We start from the raw sequence: 24,717 nt of genomic DNA, 5'->3' as shown, positions 1-24,717 counted from the left end.
GCTGCATAACCTCTTATAGTGTGTGGCCCTCTTCAGCTCACTCCCATGCCTTCTTCACTTTGCCTTTGCCCACCCTCAGCCCTGATGTTAGTCCTAGATACTCTGTCCCAGCCAGTGCACCGGGACTGCTCATCTGTACCTACTGGCTGTTTGGCAGGCACTGGACCTCCCTCAGCAGGGAGGGAATCTGAGCCCAAAGACCTACTCCATGTGGAGTGCCTTGTCTCCCTTTCTGTGCTTGCTGAGCAGAGAGCCTTTGGAGCAGCTCTTGGAGAGGAAGGGAAACTCCTAGGGCTGGAAAACCAGAGGACGTTTGTCTGCTAAGCTGCTCTCTGCTCACAGACTGAAATGAATGCAAAGACAAACAGACCTTTTGCAGTGCCCAGCTTGGGCACCAAGCCAGACTCATGCCAAGGGAGGCAAGTTGCTGAGGAAGCAACCGAAGCAGGTCGTCTTTCCTAAGTCACACAGCCAGGTCCTCAGAGGCGCAGCAAAGGAGAGGGCCTGTGACAATTTTCTGGAGTCTATGAGAGCTTCAAAGAAGGTCACAGAAGAATTTGAAGAGAAAGAACAATTACCTTTCCAGAATTGTGTGCATGCTGGCTTCTTGCTGAGAACAAAAGGATGGTTGACTTCAGCCGGGAATTTTCAGACCAGAGAAGTTATGTCAACAACTCAAGATGCATGATTCCCCCCGAAATCCAAATTTACTGATCAGTAGCAGCTCTTACTACCACGGCCACCAATATGAGAAAAACGAACAATAATTTAAGTCACAGCAATCTCTAATGATAGGGTTACTTTTTCTAACTTTTGTAAACTGAGAAATTTTCAGAGCATTCCCCAACCAGGGGGCTGACTGGGTGGGAGAGATGTGATGGAGTTATCGCAAAGATCCTCAAAGTCATATAAACCTTTGCAATGCTTCAATTGACTAAAAGTACTATCATCCGGCCTCAAATGATCATGCCTTTCACATCAGGGAATTCAGTCTGAGTGAATGTTTTCATATCCATGCCTAGCTGAAAAGTAAACTAGGATGACTAACTATCTCTAAAAAGAATAATTCACAAATCCATTAACTGTTTCTTATAACATTGTTTTGCTAAAGTGAATTGTTTTAGGGAAGGGCTTCTTACCATGATCAACACTTATAGAACATAAAAGAAGATTTTCTGAGTCTGAATCCTAAGAAAACAATGTGTACAAAATGTTCTAAACCATGTAAATTCTGAACAGTTTTATTAACTAAGCACCACTCTTTAGCAAGACCCTTCACAGTTATGAATCTTCAGAAGAAAAAACAAGTGGGGGCACAATTTTTTCTTTGCAACTTTAAGTATAAATAAGTCTATTTTTTAGTGAGTACCTACTAGACTCAGTGCTAAACATTCTTATTTAGATTATTTTATTTCATCCTATGAACCCCAAAGAATTCTGACCTCTCCAACACTACTCCTCTTATAATTTCTGGTGATTTCACCCATATCAAGTCTCCATTATTTGTGTGATGAGAAAGAGAAATGAGATTACATGGGGCCAAATAGATGAGGCAAAAATCATGTGTACTCTGTTCTCTAGTAAGTTTTTTTTCATGACTCTACAATGAACTAAAAGACGCTGCCAATAAAAGACCTGAAAGGAGGGCTAAATCAACCTGGGATTACATTTTTCAATAAATCACCCTCAAATATAAACAAAAGAAGCTATTTTCAATTCTTCCCAAGTAAATATGGATGAGTACTAAATTCTCTGACTCTTCTGGGCGTTTTACTCTTAGAACAGGTGGAAGGAAATAAGGTAGTTAAGGGTTTTCATTCTGATACACTATCTCTGCTAAGTCTCTGAAATCCATTTTGTGAATTACATTCTGCTTCTGAGTCTAAAAGAAGTAAACACCCTTTATAAAAAAAGTAAGACTTCCCCTTTCTCACAGGTAGCATTGAGGCTGATCCTTTTGTCACTATGATGATGGTCATTTTGCATGTGTGTAGGGGATGCGGAAGGAGAAGGCAGAGAGGATTCCACATTGAAGAGGATAGATTTCTGTTTCAGCATCTGACTTGCAATAAATTGCCATCATTTCCTCTCTTTACTGTGAGGAGGAGCTCTGACCTTACTGAATTACAGTCTACAGGTAATTTTTCATTGCAAGATCCATTATGCTGAGACAGGAAACTCCATGAGATTTCATAGGTTATAGAAGCTATGGGCGTAAAAAAAAAAGTGTAATTATGTAAACTCACGAGGGCGAAAAAACGGGATAACAGTGATAGCTGAGTTACAAAGCAATTTTGTTTGTACACAAAGATTTCAAGAAAAGGTTGGCAATTTATGATCATGTGAATCTTTAGACAACCATTTTCTTATTACTAATAGCAGCCATTTTTGAGCATTAGTTATGTGCTAGGTTCTTTACAGATAGTCTGTCACCTTGAGCCTTTTTAACCATTCAGTAGTAGGTCTTTATTATCCCTACTTAACAAATGAGAAAATTGAGATGCAGAGATATCACCTAAGTCCCCCAGGTCACCTGGCCATAAGTGGTGGTGTTAAAATGTGGAACCAGCACTGACTCAGAAACACCATCTCCTCTTACACATCACATCAACCCCTTTCACGTATGAGTATTCTTGCATCTGTTGTAATTCTCCAACTTTGCCAGATCATTTTATTAAATTTCTACTTGAAACCATCCAGTTCTTTATCATCTTACTCAAAAGAAAGTTAGTCCTCACAAACAGCCTTCAAAGACCTATGCCATTTGTCCCCCACCCACAACCCAGTACCTCTGATCCCATCTCCTACTTCCTTCCTCCTCAACTCCAACCACACTGAACAGGTCCCCCCAGGCATGTTCTCACCTTACAGGTTGTGCACTACCTGTTCTCTCGACCTAGAAGACTCTTCCCCCAGATATCCAGGGGGCTTGCTCCTTCACCTCCTTCAAGTTTTGCTTAAATGTAAGCTTCTCATTGAAGTCTTCCCCGAATTCCCAATTTAAATTTGCAAACTGGCCACCACTCTTTATCCTGCTTTATTTTTTTCCATGATGCTTATATCACCCGACATGCTAGACATTCTAGACATTTACTTGCTTGTCCACTCTCTGTCTCCCTCTGCTGGTAGGTAATACAATAGGAGAAGGGATTTTTGTCTATTTTTCCTACTGTTGTAACCCTTACACAATGTCTCACACATCGCAAAAACTCATTCAATATTTGATGAATGATGAATTTCAAGCCAAAATAATAGACGAGGATAGAATAGTTTCACTTTTCTATTCATCATGTTTGTCTTGGCATTTAAAGTTACAATAATAACACCTCTTTCCTTCTAAGTCATACATATGAGCAACTTGCAAATTCATGTTTCAATTCAATCCTCATGTGAGCAAAGTAAAGACATTTACTTGTGGGCACTGACAGCTTTGAAATATCTTAAAATAGAAGATATTATTTTGAAACATGTTAATTACTGACTCACATCATAGAAGCATAAACAGTTTACATGAAATGGAATTGAGTTGGACGACCTCCTTCCTCCTCTTTGTTGCTTTTGGACCATTATCCCTCCCTCCTCCTTAAAAACCCTCCTCAACTTTGATGCTCATGCCATCAGACATTACCACCCAGATATCTTTTTAGGTTGTTATCCATGAATTCCAAAGTAATTTTGTCTCATTTCTTGAAGGTTTCAGCTACTGAACTGCTGTTACTGACTTCTCTAGCACTACCCCTCTCATAATTTTTGGTGATTTCAATATCCATATAGATCATCTTTCCTATACTGTGACCGACCTTCACTCCTCCGATAAACTTGCCCTCCACTGTACCTCCAAACTTCACTTCCTTGACCGTACTCTAGGCCCGTCATTACTACTGACTACAAACCCTCCATAATCTCAGTCGCAAACATCCTACTGTCTCTCTATCTCTTTCACTCTAATACATTAATTCCTCAATTCTTTTGTCCCAATAGGATCTACAATCCATTAGTAATATCGTACTATTTCTCACCTCTCTCATATCCTCAATTGCTTTCTGAAGCAGTTTAAATTCATGGTCTATCATTATAAACACTGACACATACCCATAGCCAACTAACCACCTTGCCCCTCTTCCTTATAATCCTTTCCTAGAAAAACCCTACTTTGGTTAAATCCAACGAGCCACGTGCTGTGAACCTGGACTTTTGCATATGGCAAGTGATTTCACTTTAAATCATTCACCACAAGTGGGCCCTAAGTGCTCCACAGCAGTTAACATCCCATTTCCCTATTCACTCTCCCACTCTCCTGCGTGAATACGTCATAACGCCTCCCTTCTCCTCAATTCTTTTTGTCCTTTTCCCTCATTCTCACACCCCGTTGATCACCTTGACTTCCATTTCATCATGAATGAAACTGATCAGAAGAGTATTCCCGTCACCACATCTCCTCATCTTCCTGTATCTATGTCCACATCCTTTGTCTCCTCTCCTATATTTTAAGTCACTTTTGAAGGCTGTCCCCTTCACCGGATCCTCCAATCCATGCCCACTCAGCAATTCAAGGGCATTTCTTTAGCAATCCTCACCTTTCTGTCCTATATCATCTGTATTTTCCTCTTTACAGATGATCCTCCATCAGCATTTAAACATGCTGCAGTTTCTGCCATCTTGAAACAGTATTTCTTGAGCCTGTAGATTAAAAGATACGTAAAATACGCATCAATCAGCCGCAAAACCTAGGTCTATCTGGATCCTGATTCCAATGAGACAACTACCTTGCCTCTCTAGGGATGCTGAATGAATATTTGATGACTTTAAAGAGTTATTATTATTTTCAGGTATTCTTTTATCTTAAAGAAATTCTTCATCTTTTAGAGCCATATATGGAATTATAATTTTAAAAATTCCTTCCACTCATGTTTACTTCTGACTTATTTATTTGTGTCCTTTTGCAGCAAGACATCATAAAAGAGTTGGCTACAATTCTAATTTCTCTTCCCCAGTCTCTATTATGCTCAGCCCAATCAAGTTTTCACCTCCCACCATGCCAGTGAACTGTGGAACCAGTGACTTCCACAGTTGCTAAATCAAATGGCCAATTCTTAGTTTTTTATCTCAGAAGCATTTGACTCAGTGGATGACTCCAATCTCTTTGGAGAATCTTCTTTTTTTGGGCTTCCAAGATACCACTGTTTCTTGGTTTTTCTCCTTACCTCTGATTGCTCCTTCCCAGTCTCCTTTTCCAGTTCTTCTTCTTCTTCCTGTCCTCTTAATGTTAGAGTGCCCCTAGGCTCCATCTTTGGTCTTCTTTTTATCTCTATCTTCATTCACTTCCTTGGTAATCTCATCCACTCCTATGGCTTTGCATAATACCTATGATATCCAAATAGAAATCTCCTATCCAGGCAACTCATCCAAATTCCAGACTTATAGCATATTGCCTACTTGACAATGTCACCTGGAGGTCTAATAGGCATCTCAGACTTGATCTGTCCAAAACTGAAACCCTGCTCATTCCTGCCAAACCTGCCTTGCTTGCAGCCTTCCCATCTCAGGAAATGGCAACTCCCTTCTTCTAGTTACAGACCACAAATCATGGAGTCATTCTTGGCTTCTCTCTTTCTTTCATACCCTATCTCCAAACCATCAGAAAATCCCATTGGCTCTACCTTTTAAATCTATACAAATTCCAAACATTCTCAGCATCTCCAATGTCACCACTTTGGTCCAAGGCACCATCCTCTCTATCCTTGTTTCCACCCTTTGCTCTCTTTGGTTTACTTTCAGAACAATAGCCAGATTGATTCTTTTTAAACAAGTCAGATTGGCTTTTGATCTCACTCTGATGAAAAGACAAAGTACTTTTGATTGCCTACAGACATGATCTGGTTCCCCATTACCTCCCTGTCTTCTTCTCTCACAATTCCTACCGCCTCCCCACCCCCACCCCACTGTCTCAGTCCCAGCCACACTGGCCTTCTTGCTTGTTCAAAAATACCATGTACACCCTCATACCAGGGCCTTTGCACTGGATGGGATCTGCCTACAATGCTCTTCCCCAGATGCTAACATGGCTGTCTCACTCACCTCCTTCAGACCTTCGCTCAACTATCTCCTCAGTAAGGCCTTCTTTGACACCCTCCCTCATCTATAATTGTGACTTCATGTCTGGGTTCTTCCTTTCCTCTTCTCTGTATTCCTTTTCCCCATGGTACTCACAGTCATCATATAACATACCATGAGTTTCACTTTTTTTAAATTATCCTTCTCTCCCCACTAGAATGTAAGCATGAGAAGAACAGGAATTTCTGCATGTTAATAGTTTACTGCCATAGCTCTAGCATCTAGAATTGTACCTAAGACATAGAAAGCAATGAATAAATATTTACTGTTTAAATATGTATCATGGTTTAAAATTCTTGTAAACAGATAAACGAGCTCTTTGTCTTGAACTTACAGCTTTTAAGCCCTTAAATTATTTTTAATTCAGTATTAATAAATTAACTAAACTGGCTTTTAAGCAGTAAATACATGTTCTTTCTGCTCTTACATGCATTTCATCTACCAATTTACATCTACACATTTATAATGGATTGGCCTCTACACAGTGACCTCTAGAAAAACCCACACTCATTGCAAGCAAATATAAAAAACATTTGCAATTGCTACTGAAAGACTGGCAACGCAATCAGTGCTTATTTAATTTGCAGCTGAATTCATCAAAGATTAACTTTAAATAAGAATCAGTGACAAAATATCTCACACAGAATGGAAATTGTTCCAATGTGTGGAGATGATACTGTACATAATTGCTTCTGAGGCAAAATTTTTCTTCCTAAAACATCAAATATCAGTTGGCTCTTTTTTATTTCCTGGCATCACAAAATTTGGTGATATTCTTGCCTTGCATATAACCCTGAAGGACTCACTTTCTCCTGTTAGTTTCAGGTCCTGTTAGTTTCATTAGACACTTAACTTGAGATGGTTCCCATGATGTAAACAATTAGACTTCAAACTGTCTGGGAGGTTTCACTCAGTTGCATTCTGTTTTGTGAGTAAATACTTGCTAGAGACAAATTCTTGTCACATTTAGTGCCTATCACTTAATGAACTCTTTGTGGAAAGTGCCAGAGTCAGTAAGAGAGAGGGAGGCCCTTCCAGCTTGTAGGTTTCCATCCATATGGCTACATTCACAAATGAATTCAGATCCCTTAACTGCTACTCTCAAGGTTCCTTTCACTCTACAAACAAAATGTTTAAATTTAATTAAAAAAAGAAGGCACACTATTAGAAAACTCTGGATTCAAAGTGATCAGATAAAAATTTAGATGAATGAGAAAAGATACAGCTTCAAATAACTTAAAATGATCCCTGCCTTATTGAAGTTTGGAGTTTCTTCAGACTGAGGTTCTCTTTCTCCATCGATTCCAGAGTTGAGAGACTGTCTAGTGTTGCGCAGCATTCAACAAGTGTTTGTTCTAAGTTCTTGCACAGTTCTATGTGCTAAATGAAGTAGTGATTAAAAGTTAAAGGTGATTCATTAAGCATAAGCTTTTATCTCCTCTGTCTCGTGAGATTCCCCCTAAAAATATGGAAAAGGAATTTTTACTATACATAAATCTACAAGGACAAAGGGGACAAGTTAGGGCACATCGATAGTATGGAAAGCTACAGAATACTCAGAGGAAAAAGGCAGAGGAGAAGGAAGGTGAAACTTAGAGTATCCACAGGGAACGTACAGGCAGAGGCAGCTGCCTTGTCCTGCAGAACTTCTAAGGGGAATGGGATTGAGAGGTGCTGGATGTGGCATGTGGCAACAGTTAGACATGGGACTAAAAACAAAAGGATTTATTGAAGGTCTATTGCTGGAAATGTTAACCCTCTACCCCATTCAGGCAAAATACCAGCAGCCAAGTACATCCCCTCTAGGCTGGAGATTTGAGTCTAGACTGAGAAGTTCTAAAATGAAAAAGACCTCCACATTGGCATTTTAGGGACCAATAACATGATGGCCAGATCCCTACACAACTGTCCTAAAGCAAAATTTGCCAGTGGATAAGCTCCCAATTACATTTTCAATGCCTCACTCTTAAGTAGGAATGTGCCGCCAAGGATCACCAGCCAATGAATGCTTCTAACAGGAAAGATCTAAAACGAGGTAAACAAATATGGAGGGAGGAATGAGACTGGACGAACCAAAGACATTACAGAGAACAGAAAAGCACTTTCACCAAAGCAGTTCGTGACCTGAGATAAATCTGAGAAGAAACTTCATCCTTATAACTATAACAATACTGGTAATAGCTAATATTTATGGAGAACACACTGTCAGTTACTGTTCAACAAACTCAAGATGAGGAAACTGGGGCACAAAAAGATTAAGTGACTTATAGTAAGTGCTGAAGCTGGGATTCAAATTCAGATAGTCTGAATTTAGTGGGAGGGAGGTTGGAGGGCTGCTTGAAAAGGTGAAGGGACTAAGAAGTACAAATTGGCAGTTACAAAATAGTCACAGGGATGTAAAGTACAGCATAGGGAATATAGTCAATAATATTGTAATAACTATGTATGGGGCCAGGTGGGTACTGACCTCACTTCATAAGTTATATAAGTGTCTAACCACTGTGCTGTACACCTAAGGCTAATATAATATCGAATGTCAACTGTAATTGAAAAATAAAAAGATTATTAAAATAAACATAAATAAAATAAAAGCCATGCTCCTAAACAATATGTACACTTCCTCAAATATGCTACAAAAAAGGAAAACAAGAAAGCTCTCTTTAAAATGTATTTGTGCATCTGAACCATAGGTATTCAGCTCCTTCTGTTTTCTAAGCACCAGTCTTGGTGCGAAAAATATGGCATTGAACAGAATAGGCAGAGTCCTAGTTCTCATCAAGCTAAATTAAAATTCAAGGCCAGGCACAAAAAGACAAATACTGCGTGATGTCACTGACACATAGGATCTAAAAAGCTTGAACTCTTAGTAACAGAGAATAGAATGGTGGTTGTCAGGGACTAGGAGATGGGGGAAATCGGGAGATGCTGGTCAAGGGGTAATGTGTCAGTGATAGAGGATCGATAAGTTCGGATGATCTAAAGTATGAGGGTAGTATAGTGACTACAGTTAATAATAATACTATATTATATACTGGAAATTTGCTAAAAGAGTAGGTCTTAAATGTTCTTACCACACACAACGATGATATCTGTGTGAGGTGATGAATGTGTGAATTAGCTCAATTATAGTAATCATTTCACAATATACATATATCAAACATCGCATTGTACACCATATATGAACACATACAGTTTTATTTGTCAGTTATGCGTTAATAAAATTGGGAAATTTTATAATTAATTATTTTTTCAAAATTCAGTAGAAGAGATAGAAGATACAGTCAAGGAATTCTACCAGAAGATTCAAGGAAAATAACATGAGAAATTTGTATGAAAAGATGGAGATATGTCGGATGGATTCAGGTTCCTTTCACACTTACTAGGAATTGCAGAGAGGAAACAAAGAAAATGAGAGGCCTAAGTTATCCTGGAAACAATACCAAAAATTTTCCTAGCGTTGAACACAGGTCTCCAGAGTGAAGGCCCCTTCACCACTAGTGACCAGGATAATAAATGGAAAAAAGATGCATAAGAAGGCACACCTTTATGGAATCTCACACCAGGGACAAAGAGAAGGCCATATTATCATTTCACAATATTCACATATATCAAAATCACCACATTGTATACCTTAAACTTAATAGGTTATAAGGTAATTATATCTCAATAAAGCTGGAAAAGAAAGAGAAGGCCTTGAAAGCTACCAGAGTAGAAACAAGTCAATGACAAAAAGACAACAACCGAAATCACTCATTCTTGCCAAAGCAACACGGGGTGTTAGAATTCAATCAAGCCTTGAGAATTCTGAAGAAATGTGATTTACAATGTAAAGTTAATAGCCAGGTAAAATAAGGGTAGGAAAAAAAAGTCAGTCTTAGACTTGCAAGGACTCAGAAAGCTTTTCTAAGTCCTCATATAGCTTTTCTAAGAAAATGTGTTCCAGTGAATTGAAGGAGAAAAATCAAGAAAGAAGACAACACAGGATTCAGAAAGAGACTCCCACTGGGGAGAAGGGAGATACTCTTCTAAGAAGCTTGAACTTCAATCTGTAAACGTTGGAGGAACCATGGGATCCAAGTTTTAGAAAGAACTTTCTTTCCTAAATCTGAAGGTGGGATTAGTGGAATTTCTGGGAGACCAGTCAGGAAGTTTTTACAAAACTCATGTGAAATGTAATTCAGACCTAAACTAAGGTGGTAGTGATGAGAAACATGAGACTGTAGACGTATAAACAGCTCAGCTGACATCTAATCGGGGGTCTTAGCCCAATTGCATGTTGCTGTAAATATTTCTGGTGATGGCAAGAGAGACCCTATGAGGATACAAGCCCTGGAAGAGGTGGACACAATTCAGGAAATAAAGAAATAACGAGTAGGTTTGGAGGGAAGAATCATTCCATTGGGATATTTTGAGCAGAGAGGCAGTGCTACATCCATTGGGAAGTATCCAGGAGCTCCTACCTTCCTTTCTGATTAAAACTGCAGATCTCTGCAAGGGAGGTTAAATCCAAATAAATGGAAAAAAAGCAATTGTTCCACGTACTGGACTCTGTAAGTACCAAAGTAGAATGAGTGGAACAGCCTGCGTCAGGAGAAAGCAGCACTTCACCAGCACTTTAGGGGCAGTAGGCTTAATGGATACTTAGAGCTACATCAAGTGGCTGATGCCAGTGGGGAGGAAGATGGCTCCACATACATTGTAATTTGGGCAGTCAGTGACCTGAGGCCCCTGAGGCGAGGCTGGAGAGGAAGGCAAAGGCCAGATCTGTAGGCATTGAAAGGCACGGAAAGAAGACTAGCTGTTATTCATGGTACATGAGGAGTCACTGCAAGGTTTTGAGCAGGACAGTGACCTTACTCGACCTATTTTATGACTATTCTGGCTGCTGTGTAGAGAATGGATTGGGAGAGATTAAGGATGGACCAGAAAGCTACCGCAGCAAGAGAGGACAGTTAGCTTGAAGGAGAGAGCTTACATTGGACATGCAAATACATAGATTCAGGAGTCTTTCGAAATTTAAATCCACAGGACTTCTGCTAGATTAAGTGGAGGAGGAGCAGGTTGAAGTGGGGGTAAGAAGATCAAAAACTAAATTGGGGATGGACCTGTTAAGTTAGAGATGTGTGGGCATCCAGGTGAAGATGTCAAATAAGCAACTGGATATACAAGTCAAGACCTGGGCTGGAGTTGCATTTGCTGGGTTCCTTGCTTCTTACTTGAGCTCAATAAACTCCAAATTAAGGCAAGGAGAGAATTAACATTCACCGAACCCATATTATATACCAAGGACCCATGATGTTACAGATGTTTCTGTCACAAGATTTAGACACATTTTTCAACACCTGCTTTCTCCGTGCCTGCACTGGGACCCAAGTAGAAGCCAGCTGGGGTACACTCATTGCAGACACACAGACGAACCATAGAATTAATTCCTCCCTCCCAGATGCCTGGAGGGCTAATGCCCCTGGATCTGAGTTCACAGACTCCAGAGCTCTGAAGATAAGGGGTAGAGAAAAGCTTCCAGGACACTGATTCTAAGAACTCTAAACCCAGGTTATAGATATGGCTCCCTTGTTTCCCTGAGTCCTTAGATACAACGTGCCTTGTTTCTTTGTCTTAACTTCATAAAAATGTTGAGAATTGAGATAAGATACTTATCTAAGATGTAGAGGGCATCTTAGATAATGCAGATTCCTGGGCCCCACCATCAGAGATTATAATTCAGTTGACCTGGGGTGTAGATCAGGAGTTGCCAGTTTTCACCAGATATCTGCCTCAATGATATCCCCACCATTAGATCACCATGGCAGTTTTTAAATTAGGCACCGAATTCCTTGATACTCCGCCTGCTGAGAGGTAGGTTCTGTGTCCCCTGCCCTTGAATCTACCAGCTCTCTTGAAAGGCGCTCTCTCCAGATGCTTCCTCTCAGGATGCTCCCACTCAGAACCTGGCTGTCACGATGGGAGAAACGCAAGCCACATAGAGAGGCCACGTCATCAGTCCCAGCTGTCAGCTTTGCATCATGTCAGTCCTGGCACCAGACATGCAAGTGAAGGAGCCTGCAGATAATCCAGCCCCCGGCCTTACGTGTTCCCAGCTGAGCCCCAGACATCACAGCGCAGACACAAGCCATTCTCGCCAGGCCCTGCTCAACATCCTGACCCACAAAAGCTATACTTATCATGAAAGGTTGTCGTTTGATGCCACTTAGTTTTGAGACGTTTTGTCACACAGTAATTGGAATGGTTACTAACATGTTTTCCCAAGAAATATCTATTAAAATGCAAACACATTACTTGGAAGGACAAACTCAGATGAACACACACAATCAGGGTATCTAACACTGACGTGAAAGTGTCACTGGATAAAGAAACACGTAAGTTGCTTCCAGAAAACTGGAGGCAGAAAGATGGCCATACCCCGAAGACAGCATGACTAAGAGAGGAAGAGACGCGTCAAAGGACACATGAGGCAGGAGAGCAAAGCTCAGCTTCATTTACTTCACGATTGTGCTTAAGTTTGACTCCAACATCCCTCAACTCTCTCACTAACTGCAAAGTTGTTTATTTATGCCAGTTTCCCACAATATATCCTTAATATTAAAAATAACCTGGGAATAGTATAGTAACAAGCGCCAAGGGTAACTCTTACCACCAGTTTAGTCTGGGAAATGCTGAATTATACAATTTTTAAATTGAATACAAAACAAAATAGTAAACGTGGCGCCCTTCCCTGAGAATTATAGTTCTGTGGTGAGAATGAGGTTAATAAACAAGCTTCATGTTTATAAAAATTGAGTAGCCAGTTCTAGAAGCCTTGAACCTAAGAATGTAACTCCCAGTGGTGGCCGGAGGGCTCAGTTGGTTAGAGTGTGAGCTCTCAACAACAAGGTTGCTGGTTCAATTCCCACACGGGATGGTGGGCTACACCCCCGGCAGCTAAAGATTGAAAACGGCAACTGGACTTGGAGCTGAGCTGTGCCCTCCACAACTAGAGTGAAGGACAACTTGGAACTGATGGGCTCTGGAGAAACACACTGTTCCCCAATATTCCCCAATAAAATTAAAAAAAAAAAGTAAATCCCAGCTAAATCCAATTACAATGGTGATGAGGAAGAAGTCGCAAATATTGGAATTTGCTCGCTAATCAGACACTACTAATTATATTAAATATTTTAATCGTAAAATTAAATTACATATTAAATTTTTGAATTGTAGAAAAATTATAAAATGCATAAAAATATAAGGAATATTTAGCAAATATTTTAATCGATAAAATATAAAATGAGAGCTATCAGGTTAAATATGCATGGTCCTATTCAAACATTATTCAATGCAATTAGAAATGATGGAACAAGATAGGTAACCTGGCCTCTCTGGGACTGAGAAAAGAACTAGAAATGTCACACGGAAAGTCTTGAATTAACTAACTAGTAACTTTAGTAACTAACAGTAATGTCTACGTTGTCGTCTGCCTCACCACTTTCCCCATTGTTTTCAGAAGTAACCTGAATCTCATTTGAGACTGTGAATGTAAATACCGGAGTTTCCTTCCAGGAACACATTTACAGCCTTCTAAAGAAACTGTGGGGAGGCTGTTCTGGGGCATGAATTCACCACAGAACTGGTATGACTCTCAATGCATCGTTCGGAGAAGCTTTCAGGATACTGGTATTGACCCGTATCAGTGAGCAGTTTACTAATCCCCAAACCCTTGTCCTCACAGAGACTGAGAGCAATTTGGGCCCCTTGGAGCCTATTTCTCGGGCTTCTTGAAACTCTTTACTAGTTATACGGTGTGGTTTTCCAGAGTAGAATGGACATCTGTTTCTGACTCCAAGATGTATGTATTGCAATGGATAAAATAAACTACCTGCTAAACTATTATCAGTATTGATGGACCCTGGAGTGCCAAGCAATAAAAATGGGAGTCCCTTGTAAGCTATCAATTTAGAAACCTAGTAGAAATCAATTTAGCCACCCTTCCTTAGACGGGTGGCTGTATATAGAAAACTCAGAGTGCGTATTCAAGAGCAGAAAGGAGCATACATCTCTCTGTTACTGTCAGGCCCGTTTGACTTTCTGGCCAACAACTAGACGGCTCTGGCTGCTTACCACCTCTCTGCATCACTCTGCTCTCTCCCTTCCAGGGACGTTTCTCAAACCAGTGTTACCACCCTCCCGCCCAAGGGCCTGGAGCCCCTGAGGGAACTGATAGCAAGAAACACTTGGACCCTCAAGAAACTTCCACTTTCCTTGAGTTTCCTTCACCTCACACGGGCTGACCTCTCTTATCCGAGCCACTGCTGCGCTTTTAAGAATCAGAAGAAAACCAGAGGGTAAGTGGCAGGTGTCTGCAATAAGGAACAAAGGCCTCGGTGGGAGTTAAATTAATTTCTGGGCTTGGGGAAGATGTTTTGTGGTTAACCAGGTAGAAAGAACTGGAAGCATCCCTAAGGAACATGAAATCCATGGGACACAAAGACTGCAGACTCAGCGTGGTTGCGGATGAGAAATAAGGCCAAAGTCAATGGACCATAGTAGGGAAGGGAGGAGAGTAGGAGATGATACAGGAGAGACAGAAATGACCAGAGCATGTAGAATCGTAGAGAGAGATTACACCACATGGTTTCTGACCTCGAGATTCAACGCACATTAGATGCCACAATATGTGAGGACTAACTTAAAAACAAGCGATTGGGTTGCCTGCTCAATTCAGGCTTGGCACCTGCCACTTCCTGGTGACACGTTTGTGGATTTGGGAGTCAGCTGGGTTTGTACGCCGTCTGCGCCACCTCCTAGTTGTGTCATCCCAGCCTACTTCCTTAACTTTCCTGCGCCTCTGTCAATGGAAATCATAAGGCTATCATTCATAGATGTTTTGAGAAGATTCAATGAGAAACTGAATAGAAAAGACCTATCATAATGACCTGGAATATTATAAGCTCTCAATATGTTCTTATTTTATGATTAAGCTGCTTACGGGGCTGCAAAGGAGAGGTGGCCTTCTTTCTTTCTCTATGCTTTCTCTGAATCTTGTCTTCACCTACACTTAACTCTGCATTATTTCCCCCTTTGTGTCTCATGCAATCCCATTCTCCTAAAGCCACCTTCACTTGTGACTGACTCTCTCAGTGTCTATATAATATCTACTGGTTGACTGTCTGCACTCATACTTGCAGTCAGAAATAATTGGGATCTAGTGGGGGGGGGGGGGGTCGGCAGAAGCAAACAGGAAGTTGAATAGCTGTGCCAGGAAGGCAAATACCGGCATCACACCGACAGAAAACTAGGAGTGGGTTCTGGAGATGGTGATAGCAGGCTCTATACTGACGCCATGTGGCCTCGAGTGGGAAAGGACTAGGGATGGGTGAAAGGCTAAGCTGGGCTTCAAGGGCAGAGTCCAGATTTCTCGTTCGTCTCCAAACAGGTTGGAACAGGCAGTCCACTGGGCATTTAAACCAGAGCCCAGGAGATGAATCAACATCTGCTCAGCAGCTGCAGCAAGCTAAATAATCCCTTTGGATTATCTGTGTAGTGCTAGCAAAAAATTAAATCTTCCATGAGTATGCCTGCATAATGTCCATTTATTCATTTGTTAAGAAACTATTTGTCAAGCACCTACTATGTGCCTGGCCCTGTTTTATCCACAGCAATGAATAGGATGGAGAAGAGCCTTCTTGCATTTTGTTTACATTCTACTAGGCGGAGTCAGAAAACAAACAAGCAAACAAATATGAGATATCAGATAGTGCTATGAAGGAAATACACACAAGGACAGGACAATTTATTTAAGGCTATCCCCTCTGAGAAAGGGACATTTGAGTTCGAACTGAATAATGAGTAAAAGCAGTCATGAATTTTTCAGGCGAAAGGAACATGAAAGGAAAGCTCTGAATAGAAATAATAACAATAAGCAATACATATATGGCATTAACAATGTAAGAGCTTTAAAAAAGATAAACTCGCCTCATCCTTTAATAACCCTACATGAAATACATACTTTCATGATACCATCTTTAAAATGGGATAAACTGAGGTTTCTAGACCTGCCCAAGGTGAAAGAGCTAGTACATAGCAGAGCCAGGTCCTAACCTAGGCAGACCGGCTCCAGCACCCATGCTGTTTCTCCTCACTATTGCTCTTGAACTGGTTGCAGATGAGAAAGAAATAAGGGCTCACGTCACTGGGCCGCAGCAGGGAAGGAGAGGGTAATAGAAACTGACTAGAGGGACGGGCCTGACCAGGTCATGTAGAATCTTGTAGAATCACGTAGATCATAGTAAGTATTCTGCATGTTTCGCGAAGTGTTGTGGGGACCAGCAGCGGGTTTTCAACAGGGCTGTTATTTCTGTTGCCTTGCAGAATCCTCGAGTCCTTAATGTGTAATGAAAGCAGTATTCGGAGACTGCGTCAGAGAAAATCTGTGAATGCTGTGAACGGCCCCTTCTCCCAGGAATATGAAGAGGACCTGCGTGACGGCAGTGCTGGGTACACGGAGCTCTCCAAGCTCCAGGATACCCACAGCAACTCGCACTATCACGTCTTCTTTGAAGAACAAGAAGATGAGATCATTGGTTTCGGCCAGGAGCTCAAAAACCCCCAGGAAGAGACCCTACAGGCCTTCGATAACCATTATGACTACACTGTGTGTGGGGGCAACGAAGACATGGTGTGCACCCCAAAATCCGACGAGTTCAACCCCTGTGAAGATATCATGGGCTACAAGTTCCTGAGAATTGTGGTGTGGTTTGTTAGTCTGCTGGCTCTCCTGGGCAACGTCTTTGTCCTGCTCATCCTGCTCACCAGCCACTACAGACTGACCGTCCCACGCTTCCTCATGTGCAACTTGGCCTTCGCCGACTTCTGCATGGGGATGTACCTGCTGCTCATCGCCTCCGTCGACCTCTACACGCAGTCTGAGTACTACAACCACGCCATCGACTGGCAGACCGGCCCTGGCTGCAACACAGCAGGCTTCTTCACCGTCTTTGCCAGCGAGCTGTCGGTGTACACGCTGACAGTCATCACCCTGGAGCGCTGGTATGCCATCACCTTCGCCATGCGCCTGGACCGGAAAATCCGCCTCAGGCATGCATACGCCATCATGGTCGGGGGCTGGGTTTGCTGCTTCCTGCTCGCCCTGCTCCCTTTGGTGGGAATAAGCAGCTATGCCAAGGTCAGCATCTGCCTGCCCATGGACACCGAGACCCCTCTGGCCCTGGCGTACATCATCCTTGTTCTGCTGCTCAACATAGTCGCCTTCGTCATCGTCTGCTTCTGTTACGTAAAGATCTACATCACAGTCCGCAATCCCCAGTACAACCCGGGGGACAAAGACACCAAAATTGCCAAAAGAATGGCTGTGTTGATCTTCACTGACTTCCTGTGCATGGCCCCAATCTCATTTTATGCTCTGTCAGCACTTATGAACAAGCCTCTTATCACGGTTACCAACTCCAAAATCTTGCTGGTTCTCTTCTATCCACTTAACTCCTGTGCCAATCCATTCCTGTATGCGATTTTCACCAAGGCCTTCCAGAGGGATGTATTTATCCTGCTCAGTAAGTTTGGCATCTGTAAACGCCAGGCTCAGGCATACCGGGGCCAAAGGGTTTCTACAAAGAACAGCACTGGTATTCAGGTCCAAAGGGTTACCCAGGACATGAGGCAAAATCTCCCCAACCTGCAGGATGACTACGAACTGCTTGAAAACTCCCATCTTACCAGAAATAAGCAGGGCCAAGGCTCGAAAGAGTATAAGCAAACAGTTTTGTAAGCTGACCCTACACTACTCACAGTGGTAGGGGCTTATAAGAGGCTAGTTTCTTAAACATACATTCCAACCCCATGACACACACAAGACAGCTGACCTAACTCTTGTGCAGGTGACATTTCATGGGGCAAGAGTTCATCTCTAGAAAGGGACTAGCATTAACCTAATCATCACCCCCAAGAAGGAAGAGAGGCAACCAACATGTCTGAATTCCAGGTAATATCAAAATAATCTATACTTTCTGGAAGACTTGCTTGATGCTAAGTGCAGAAATGACATTTTGTAAGATGCTCAATGAATATCCACTGAGCTATGCCAACAGTGAGCTTCTCATTTTTATATAGTATTTCATACTAAAGATTCAGCAAATGGCAAATGCTATTATTACCTTGGTTGGTGACCACAAGATAAAATCGGCCACATGGCTGAGTCCAACTTGATGTTCCCCGATACAACCGAAGAGAGTTTGAGATACTGGAAACTGAAAAGTCAAATAGGATATCATGCAAGGGATGGCTATTATGAGGCATGAAGGAGGGGAAAGGCTTACAAGTTGCTTTTTGAGACTCTACAACTATTAATCATCTCTTCCCAAGAATGTACATGATGTGACCCAATTGTTATGTGTTGCTCAGAAAAACTGGCAAGATTTCCGCTTAGGTAGCCAAACTAAGAATTGTTTTTCTTGGCTAGTCTCAGAGCATAAAAGACGTGAACCTGAGAAATATTTCTGTGTAGCAACAAGTGGAAATTACGAACAGAGTACGATAAATCACCCATTGATTACTAAAGCAGGTTGGACACTAGGTAACTTTGGGCAAATCACTGGGCCTAAGGAGTCTATAGAAATGAAGGAGCTTTATTGCCTCTTCCAGTTTTAACACTCTATGTACATCCCTTCCCCTTAAAACATATGTGTCCACGATAAAGAGAAAGAAACGTATTAAGGAAGAAAAATCTTTTTTTCCTGTCTTGTAGGGCTGCCATCTCCTTCTGTTTGGAATCTAGACATATGACCCAGGAAATTTTTTCTTTGTTTCATTTTTAGTTGTGATGCACCAAAAATATTGAGTGACCACATTGGGATAGATCTAAATCACTCATCTAATTACTAGATCTACACAGCTATAATTATCAGATGAAAAACAGATTTGTATTCATATCATAGAATAAAAGGTACCTTTGCAAATTTTGCTTATTTGCAGTTACCACTTCACTATGCAGATTCACTTGAAAACGTTTACCTATTCTTCAGTGATTGGTTTCTTTACTTAGCTATTTCCATCCCACAATACAATACTAAAGCTATCAAGAGAGGTTCCTTCCCTCCTAAACTATCTGTTCTTTTCAACCTTGTTGATCACTGAATATAAAATTTCTATTCCCCAACAGTGCTCCCTTACTTAAAATGGTGAGGATCTTTCTCTATAGATGTACTCTCCAAGGTATCCATCAAGACAGCCCCTTAATTTCATCCCAAGCAGAGATAGTATTTGCTTCTCATTTTTGTGAACCACACCATGACTTAAATCACACCATGAATTAAAAGCTTTTGTTGTTTTAAATCTGCGAAGTAGGGTTGGTGGACCCAGTGGGCTCCCAGAGATGGTACCCCCGACTCGCCTGGAATCTCCCCATAGCTATACCCATTCCTGGTTGTCACTGAGACTTGGATGTCTTAATAGAAACATACATACCTAAAATCATGACTTACCCACCGGTTCACTTGTAACTAATGAAATTAAACAAATATGTTACCTTTTGACAAGTGGTTTCTCACCTGAGGCATTTTGAAATATCACATTCTGATAAATAATGTGTTTTATCTTGAGTAGTTGAAATAATGCTTTGGAAACAGTCCTAGAAAAGTAATTTCAACAGAATTGTTACTAAAATTTGCATTTACAACAGGAAATAAAGTTTCGTCCCAGGAAATGACTGTGCTGAGTCCTAGAGTATTGATTTTTGTAATTTGTGAGCTTCTTTTAGGGTTACCATTATATGTGTTAAAAGGAAAAACAATTGGCAGGTTTCTTAATAAATCCATATTAATAAATTATTGACTATCAATAACTTCAATATAACATTGTATCTTGATTATAAATGGTCTTTATGTGAAGAAAAGTTATATTGAATTATGAGACATTGACAAGCAGTGATGGCTAAGGGAAAAAATATGATTAGTATTGACACTAGGAATTTAAATAGCACCCTAATGAAGATAATAAATCTATAAGACCTGGTCGGAGTCCTCTTTATCTGGTGGCTTTCAACCATCTGAAGATAGACCTAAGTTGGTGAGGACAAATGTCTTCCAGCCAGTTGCAATAAATAGCACAGAATTTATGTCCTAAAGTTTATATGTGTTGCTCAAAGGAGTGTCTCACAAACTACTCTCAGAGTTTCTTGACCCTTGGCTTATGGATAATCTACTGCACGTCAGAAGCTGCCAATTAGAAGAAGAGTGTATATCACAGGGCGACACCATAAGTGGCAATAAGGTAAACGTGAGGGCAAAAACAGGAAAACTGTAATCACGAGAATTCAACACAATAGTGGTTTGAGAACAAATACTCTTAACTTCTTGATGTCTTTGGAGATAGATGTGTTATGACACAGTAGAGTGATTCTTATTGGTTCTGACTACCTAAAGGGACAAGAAAAACTTGTTGGTAGCAATGCACTCTGTTTTAAAAGATACAAAATTCTATCTCAAAGTGGTGGACTGAGTCCCAGCATCTACCAACCCTCTTCTTTCAAATTCCACTGAAATGACAACGAAGAAGTATAAAATAGGATCCAGCCAAAACTACACTGTGAACAGGAGGAAAGGCACCAACAAAATACCAAAGCCTTTGATAGCCTTCTGAAAGAGAATGTCTACGGCCTTGAGTTGATGGATAAGTTAGGGTGGAGAAGGCTGCAGCCTAGAACACGTGCACAGAATAAGGCTGCAGCTGTGAAGGGATGTGTCCTTCTCTGCAGTCCCAGAGAGACCCCAAGCCTGAAGGTCACAGGGCTGAGGGGCTAATTAGGATAATTAATCGAAAGTCCACCTCACTTGGCCCCACCCATCCCCTCACTCCATTCAGTTAGAACAACTGACGCAGTCAGTGTTTGCTCCAGGCTAAAATCGAGAAACTGATCCTAACGAAAGTGAGTAATGCAGAGGGTGCCAAAAAAAATGTATACTCATTTTAAGGAAGGAAAAAAGTGTATTAAAATTTAATACTCAATATATACCGATAACCAAAGATGAACACAAGTCACGTTTGCAGCAATAACAAGATGTGCTCAAAGTGGTTACCATCAGCGTAATTTTAATACAGATTTTCCTTTCTTAACATGTGCACACATTTTTTTTTGGCACCCTCTGTAGGTACAGATAGGGCTACATTCCTTGTCTGCAGCAGAGGGCAGGGGGCAGGCAACTCAGCTCACTTTCTGACTTCCTGCCCTCACATCATAAAATGAAGCACAAACATTGACACAGCCATCAGCAGAATGAGAGAAAGGTGTCTGGGGGGCCAGGGGGGAAGACATACGCCATCTGCTGACAATAACTATCCTCGTCCTTCATTCAGAAATATAAATGAACCACAAGAATTACCAGATAGTTGAGGAAAATGAACTGTCCATGAATAGCTCGCAAAAAAGGACAAAACTGAACAAACAGAACATTTCCCCGGGGGGCGGGGGGAGGGCGGAACAGATTGTTTGGAAACCAGTATTATTTTTTTAAATTCTAATTAGTAACACCAGAGAAATTTGAGAAAATACTGGGCCCCAAAGCAATAGCAAGCTACTATTTTTAAAAAGTAGTAATCAAAAACGAGAAGGCATTTTGGCAAATTTAAAATAGAATACCAAAGCAAGAGCTTTAATGGAAGGACTGGGAGTTAAAAGTAGACTAAGAAATGGAAGTTTGTTTTCTAAGGTTACAAAGTCAACCAACTGAAAAAGTTAAAATTAATACCAGTAAAAAAAAAAAATTAAGCTGGGAGCTAGGAGATAAAGTTAAGTCAATGAGTTTCCTCATCATCACTACATGCAGCCAAAAGATATATTGTCTAAATATCGATAGTTCAAATAACAGGTACATAAGGATACAACAGAATTACAGTAATAATCACGAAGGACTAAAATCAGAGAATGGCTAAAAGTGGTTTCCTCTGGAGATTGGGACTAGGGATTGAGCGGTGCTGTGGACTGAATTGTGTCTCCCTTAAATTCATATGTTGATGTCCTAACCTCTAATATGACCGTATTTGGAGATGGGGCTTTTATGGAGATAATTAGGTTAAATGAGGTCATGAGAGTGGGGCCCTAATCCCACAGGACTAATCCCACTAGATTCTCTCTCTCTCTCCATACACGCGCAGAGAAACAGTCATGTGAAGATACAGCAAGAAGGTAGCCGTTCGCAAGCCGGGAAGAGGGCTCTTACCAAAAACTGAATCTGCTAGCACCTCAGTCTTGGACTTCTGGCCTCTAGAAACCTGAGAAAATACATTTCTGTTGTTTAAACCACCCAGTCTGTGGTATTTTGTTATAGCAGCCCGGGCAGACTAACATAGATGGAAACTTTTCCAATGGTACTCTTTTGTACTGCTGATTTTGTTTATCATGTGCATACTTTTCCAAGACATTTGAATGGAAATTATTATAATCATATTAGGCTTTAAGATAGTTAACGATGTAAAATGTGGCATTTAAAGAAAGGTGCAGAATGGCTATTTTACCAGGTAGTTGACTTTCACATCTATAGAGTAATAAGAGAGGGAGGCAGATATCACACTGCAGGTGACTTTTACAATAATTTAGCCATTATGGAATTTATATTTTTAGAATGTAATAAATCTAAGCCAATGAGTTTTAATGTGCTTACTTTGCAACAACATCTGGTAAGCTAAATACAAAGAAAATAAAACCCCTTTATAATGTATTCTATTGGACAGCCTAATCATATTAAATCAGAATTTTTGTTTCGTATATGTGCATTGCTCTAGGTTGCATAAGGAAAATTAAGCAACTAATTGTTAGCTGTCATATAAATTTAGTAAATAAAAAGTAAAGCTTTGAACTAAGTAGGGAAATCAAGATTGTGTAAACAACTTTAATTCCATCACCCATCTAGTATAATTTTGGAGTCTGTTTTGGGAATTTGAGAATATGTGGGGATATTCTGTTTCCTTTAATGAAGTATTTTACATGGAAAGATAGTACGAAAATGGTGGCCAATTGCTATTTGACAGAATACAATAAACCGTTTAATTATATCTCAGTCCTGTGCCTCCCAGTCTCAAAAAAAAAAACACAACATGGATCCTTGTAAGCCATGTTGGGGGATTAGAGTCACAACACACTATAGAAATAGGTCAGTTTATATGGAATCCATGTAATATGTATTAATAATTCACCATAATGGGATTTAAACAAAGGATTCTAATCATGAAGAAATTTATAATCAAAAACATCACTACAAATCTGCCCATTAGATGGGAAATATTTTGACAAAAGCCTATTTATAACTTATTCCTGTGCCTCAGTTTTTTGTCTCCACAGGCATCATAAGGACAAATTCCAAGGGGAGTTGCAAAAAAGTATGAAAGAGCTTCAATTCTCTCAGAGGATTTTCAAGTTTCTCAACAAGGGCCATATTAAATATATGAGGTAAAAGTTTGAGAAAAGCAAGACTAGTATACTGGCATCTCTCTTCCTTTTTACTAAATCCCAGGCTTAAATCTTATTACATTCCACCTCAGTTCCCCAGACAGTATGTAGACAAGGCTTCTGAAATGATAGTGGACGAATTGAGATAGTGTCAGCATAGTGGCAAATGATTTGTGGCTCTGTGGGAATATGGGACTCATCGGATTTATTATTAATAGCAAATAGAACCATTTCACTCTATTTGCTCTCAGATAGTTCTCTGATTTCTCAAAATGTTCCTTAAGCACTCTGACAGGACTAGGGAAGTATTAATAGCTTCAACAAATGTTGGAGACATGAGATACCCTGACCAAGCGATGCCACTGTCCAGATGAAAGAGAAGACGCCTGACATCATACCTGTTTTCACCATCTGTAGGCCAATCCTAGAGAAAGGGAAAAAGTGAGCACACACCTCTGGCACTCACAAGTCTTCCCAGACAGCCAAGTTGCTACTTGATTTCATTTTAATTACTGCAGTTGAGCCGCTAGTGGGAACAGTACTTGGAGGAAGTTAAAATATTTTCTTCTGGATCTCTGGACATCAGAAACATGGTGGCTATCTGTCACCATATACCAAAATTAACTCAAAAATGCATCCAAGACCTAAACATAAGACCTGAAACAATAAATAGCATAGAAGAAAGCATAGGTACTAAATTTATGGACTTTGGGTTCAGAGAGGATTTTATGAATTTGACCTCAAAGGCAAGGGAAGTAAAAGCCAAAATAAACGAATGGGACTATATCAAACTAATAAGCTACTGCACAGCAAAAGAAACCATCAACAAAGCAAAGAGGCAACCAACTGAATGGGAGAAGATATTTGCAAACAGCACCTCCGGTAAGGGACTAATATCCAAAATATATAAACAACTCATACAACTCAACGACAAAAAAAATAACAATCCAATTAAAAAAATGGGCAGAGGACCTGAAACAGACACTTCTCCCAAGAAGATATACAAATGGCCAACAAATATATTTTAAAAGTGTTCAACTTTACTGTCTAGAATAAAATTACCACACGACCCAGCAATCCCTCTTCTGGGTATCAACCCAAAAAATCTGAAAACATTTATCTGTAAATATATATGTAACCCTATGTTCACTGCA

The 24,717-nt window shown here is 40.5% G+C and overlaps 1 protein-coding gene across 2 annotated transcripts in view; it reads left to right on the top strand.

The window, feature by feature from the left end:
• The window catches only part of TSHR (thyroid stimulating hormone receptor), a 109,689-nt gene extending 90,002 nt beyond the window's left edge, over positions 1 to 19,687 (top strand). For both annotated transcript variants that reach the window (XM_033107010.1, XM_033107008.1), the window contains exons 10-11: positions 14,265 to 14,453; positions 16,480 to 19,687. In XM_033107010.1, coding sequence (XP_032962901.1) covers positions 14,265 to 14,453; positions 16,480 to 17,893 — 1,603 coding nt within the window. In that variant the 3' untranslated portion in view covers positions 17,894 to 19,687. The remainder of the gene's footprint in view (positions 1 to 14,264; positions 14,454 to 16,479) is intronic.
• Positions 19,688 to 24,717: the final 5,030 nt, after the last annotated feature.

Source organism: Rhinolophus ferrumequinum, chromosome 6, assembly GCF_004115265.2.
Source record: "Rhinolophus ferrumequinum isolate MPI-CBG mRhiFer1 chromosome 6, mRhiFer1_v1.p, whole genome shotgun sequence".
In the NCBI taxonomy this organism is placed as follows: domain Eukaryota; kingdom Metazoa; phylum Chordata; class Mammalia; order Chiroptera; family Rhinolophidae; genus Rhinolophus; species Rhinolophus ferrumequinum.
This window is presented reverse-complemented; position numbering and strand designations above follow the sequence as displayed.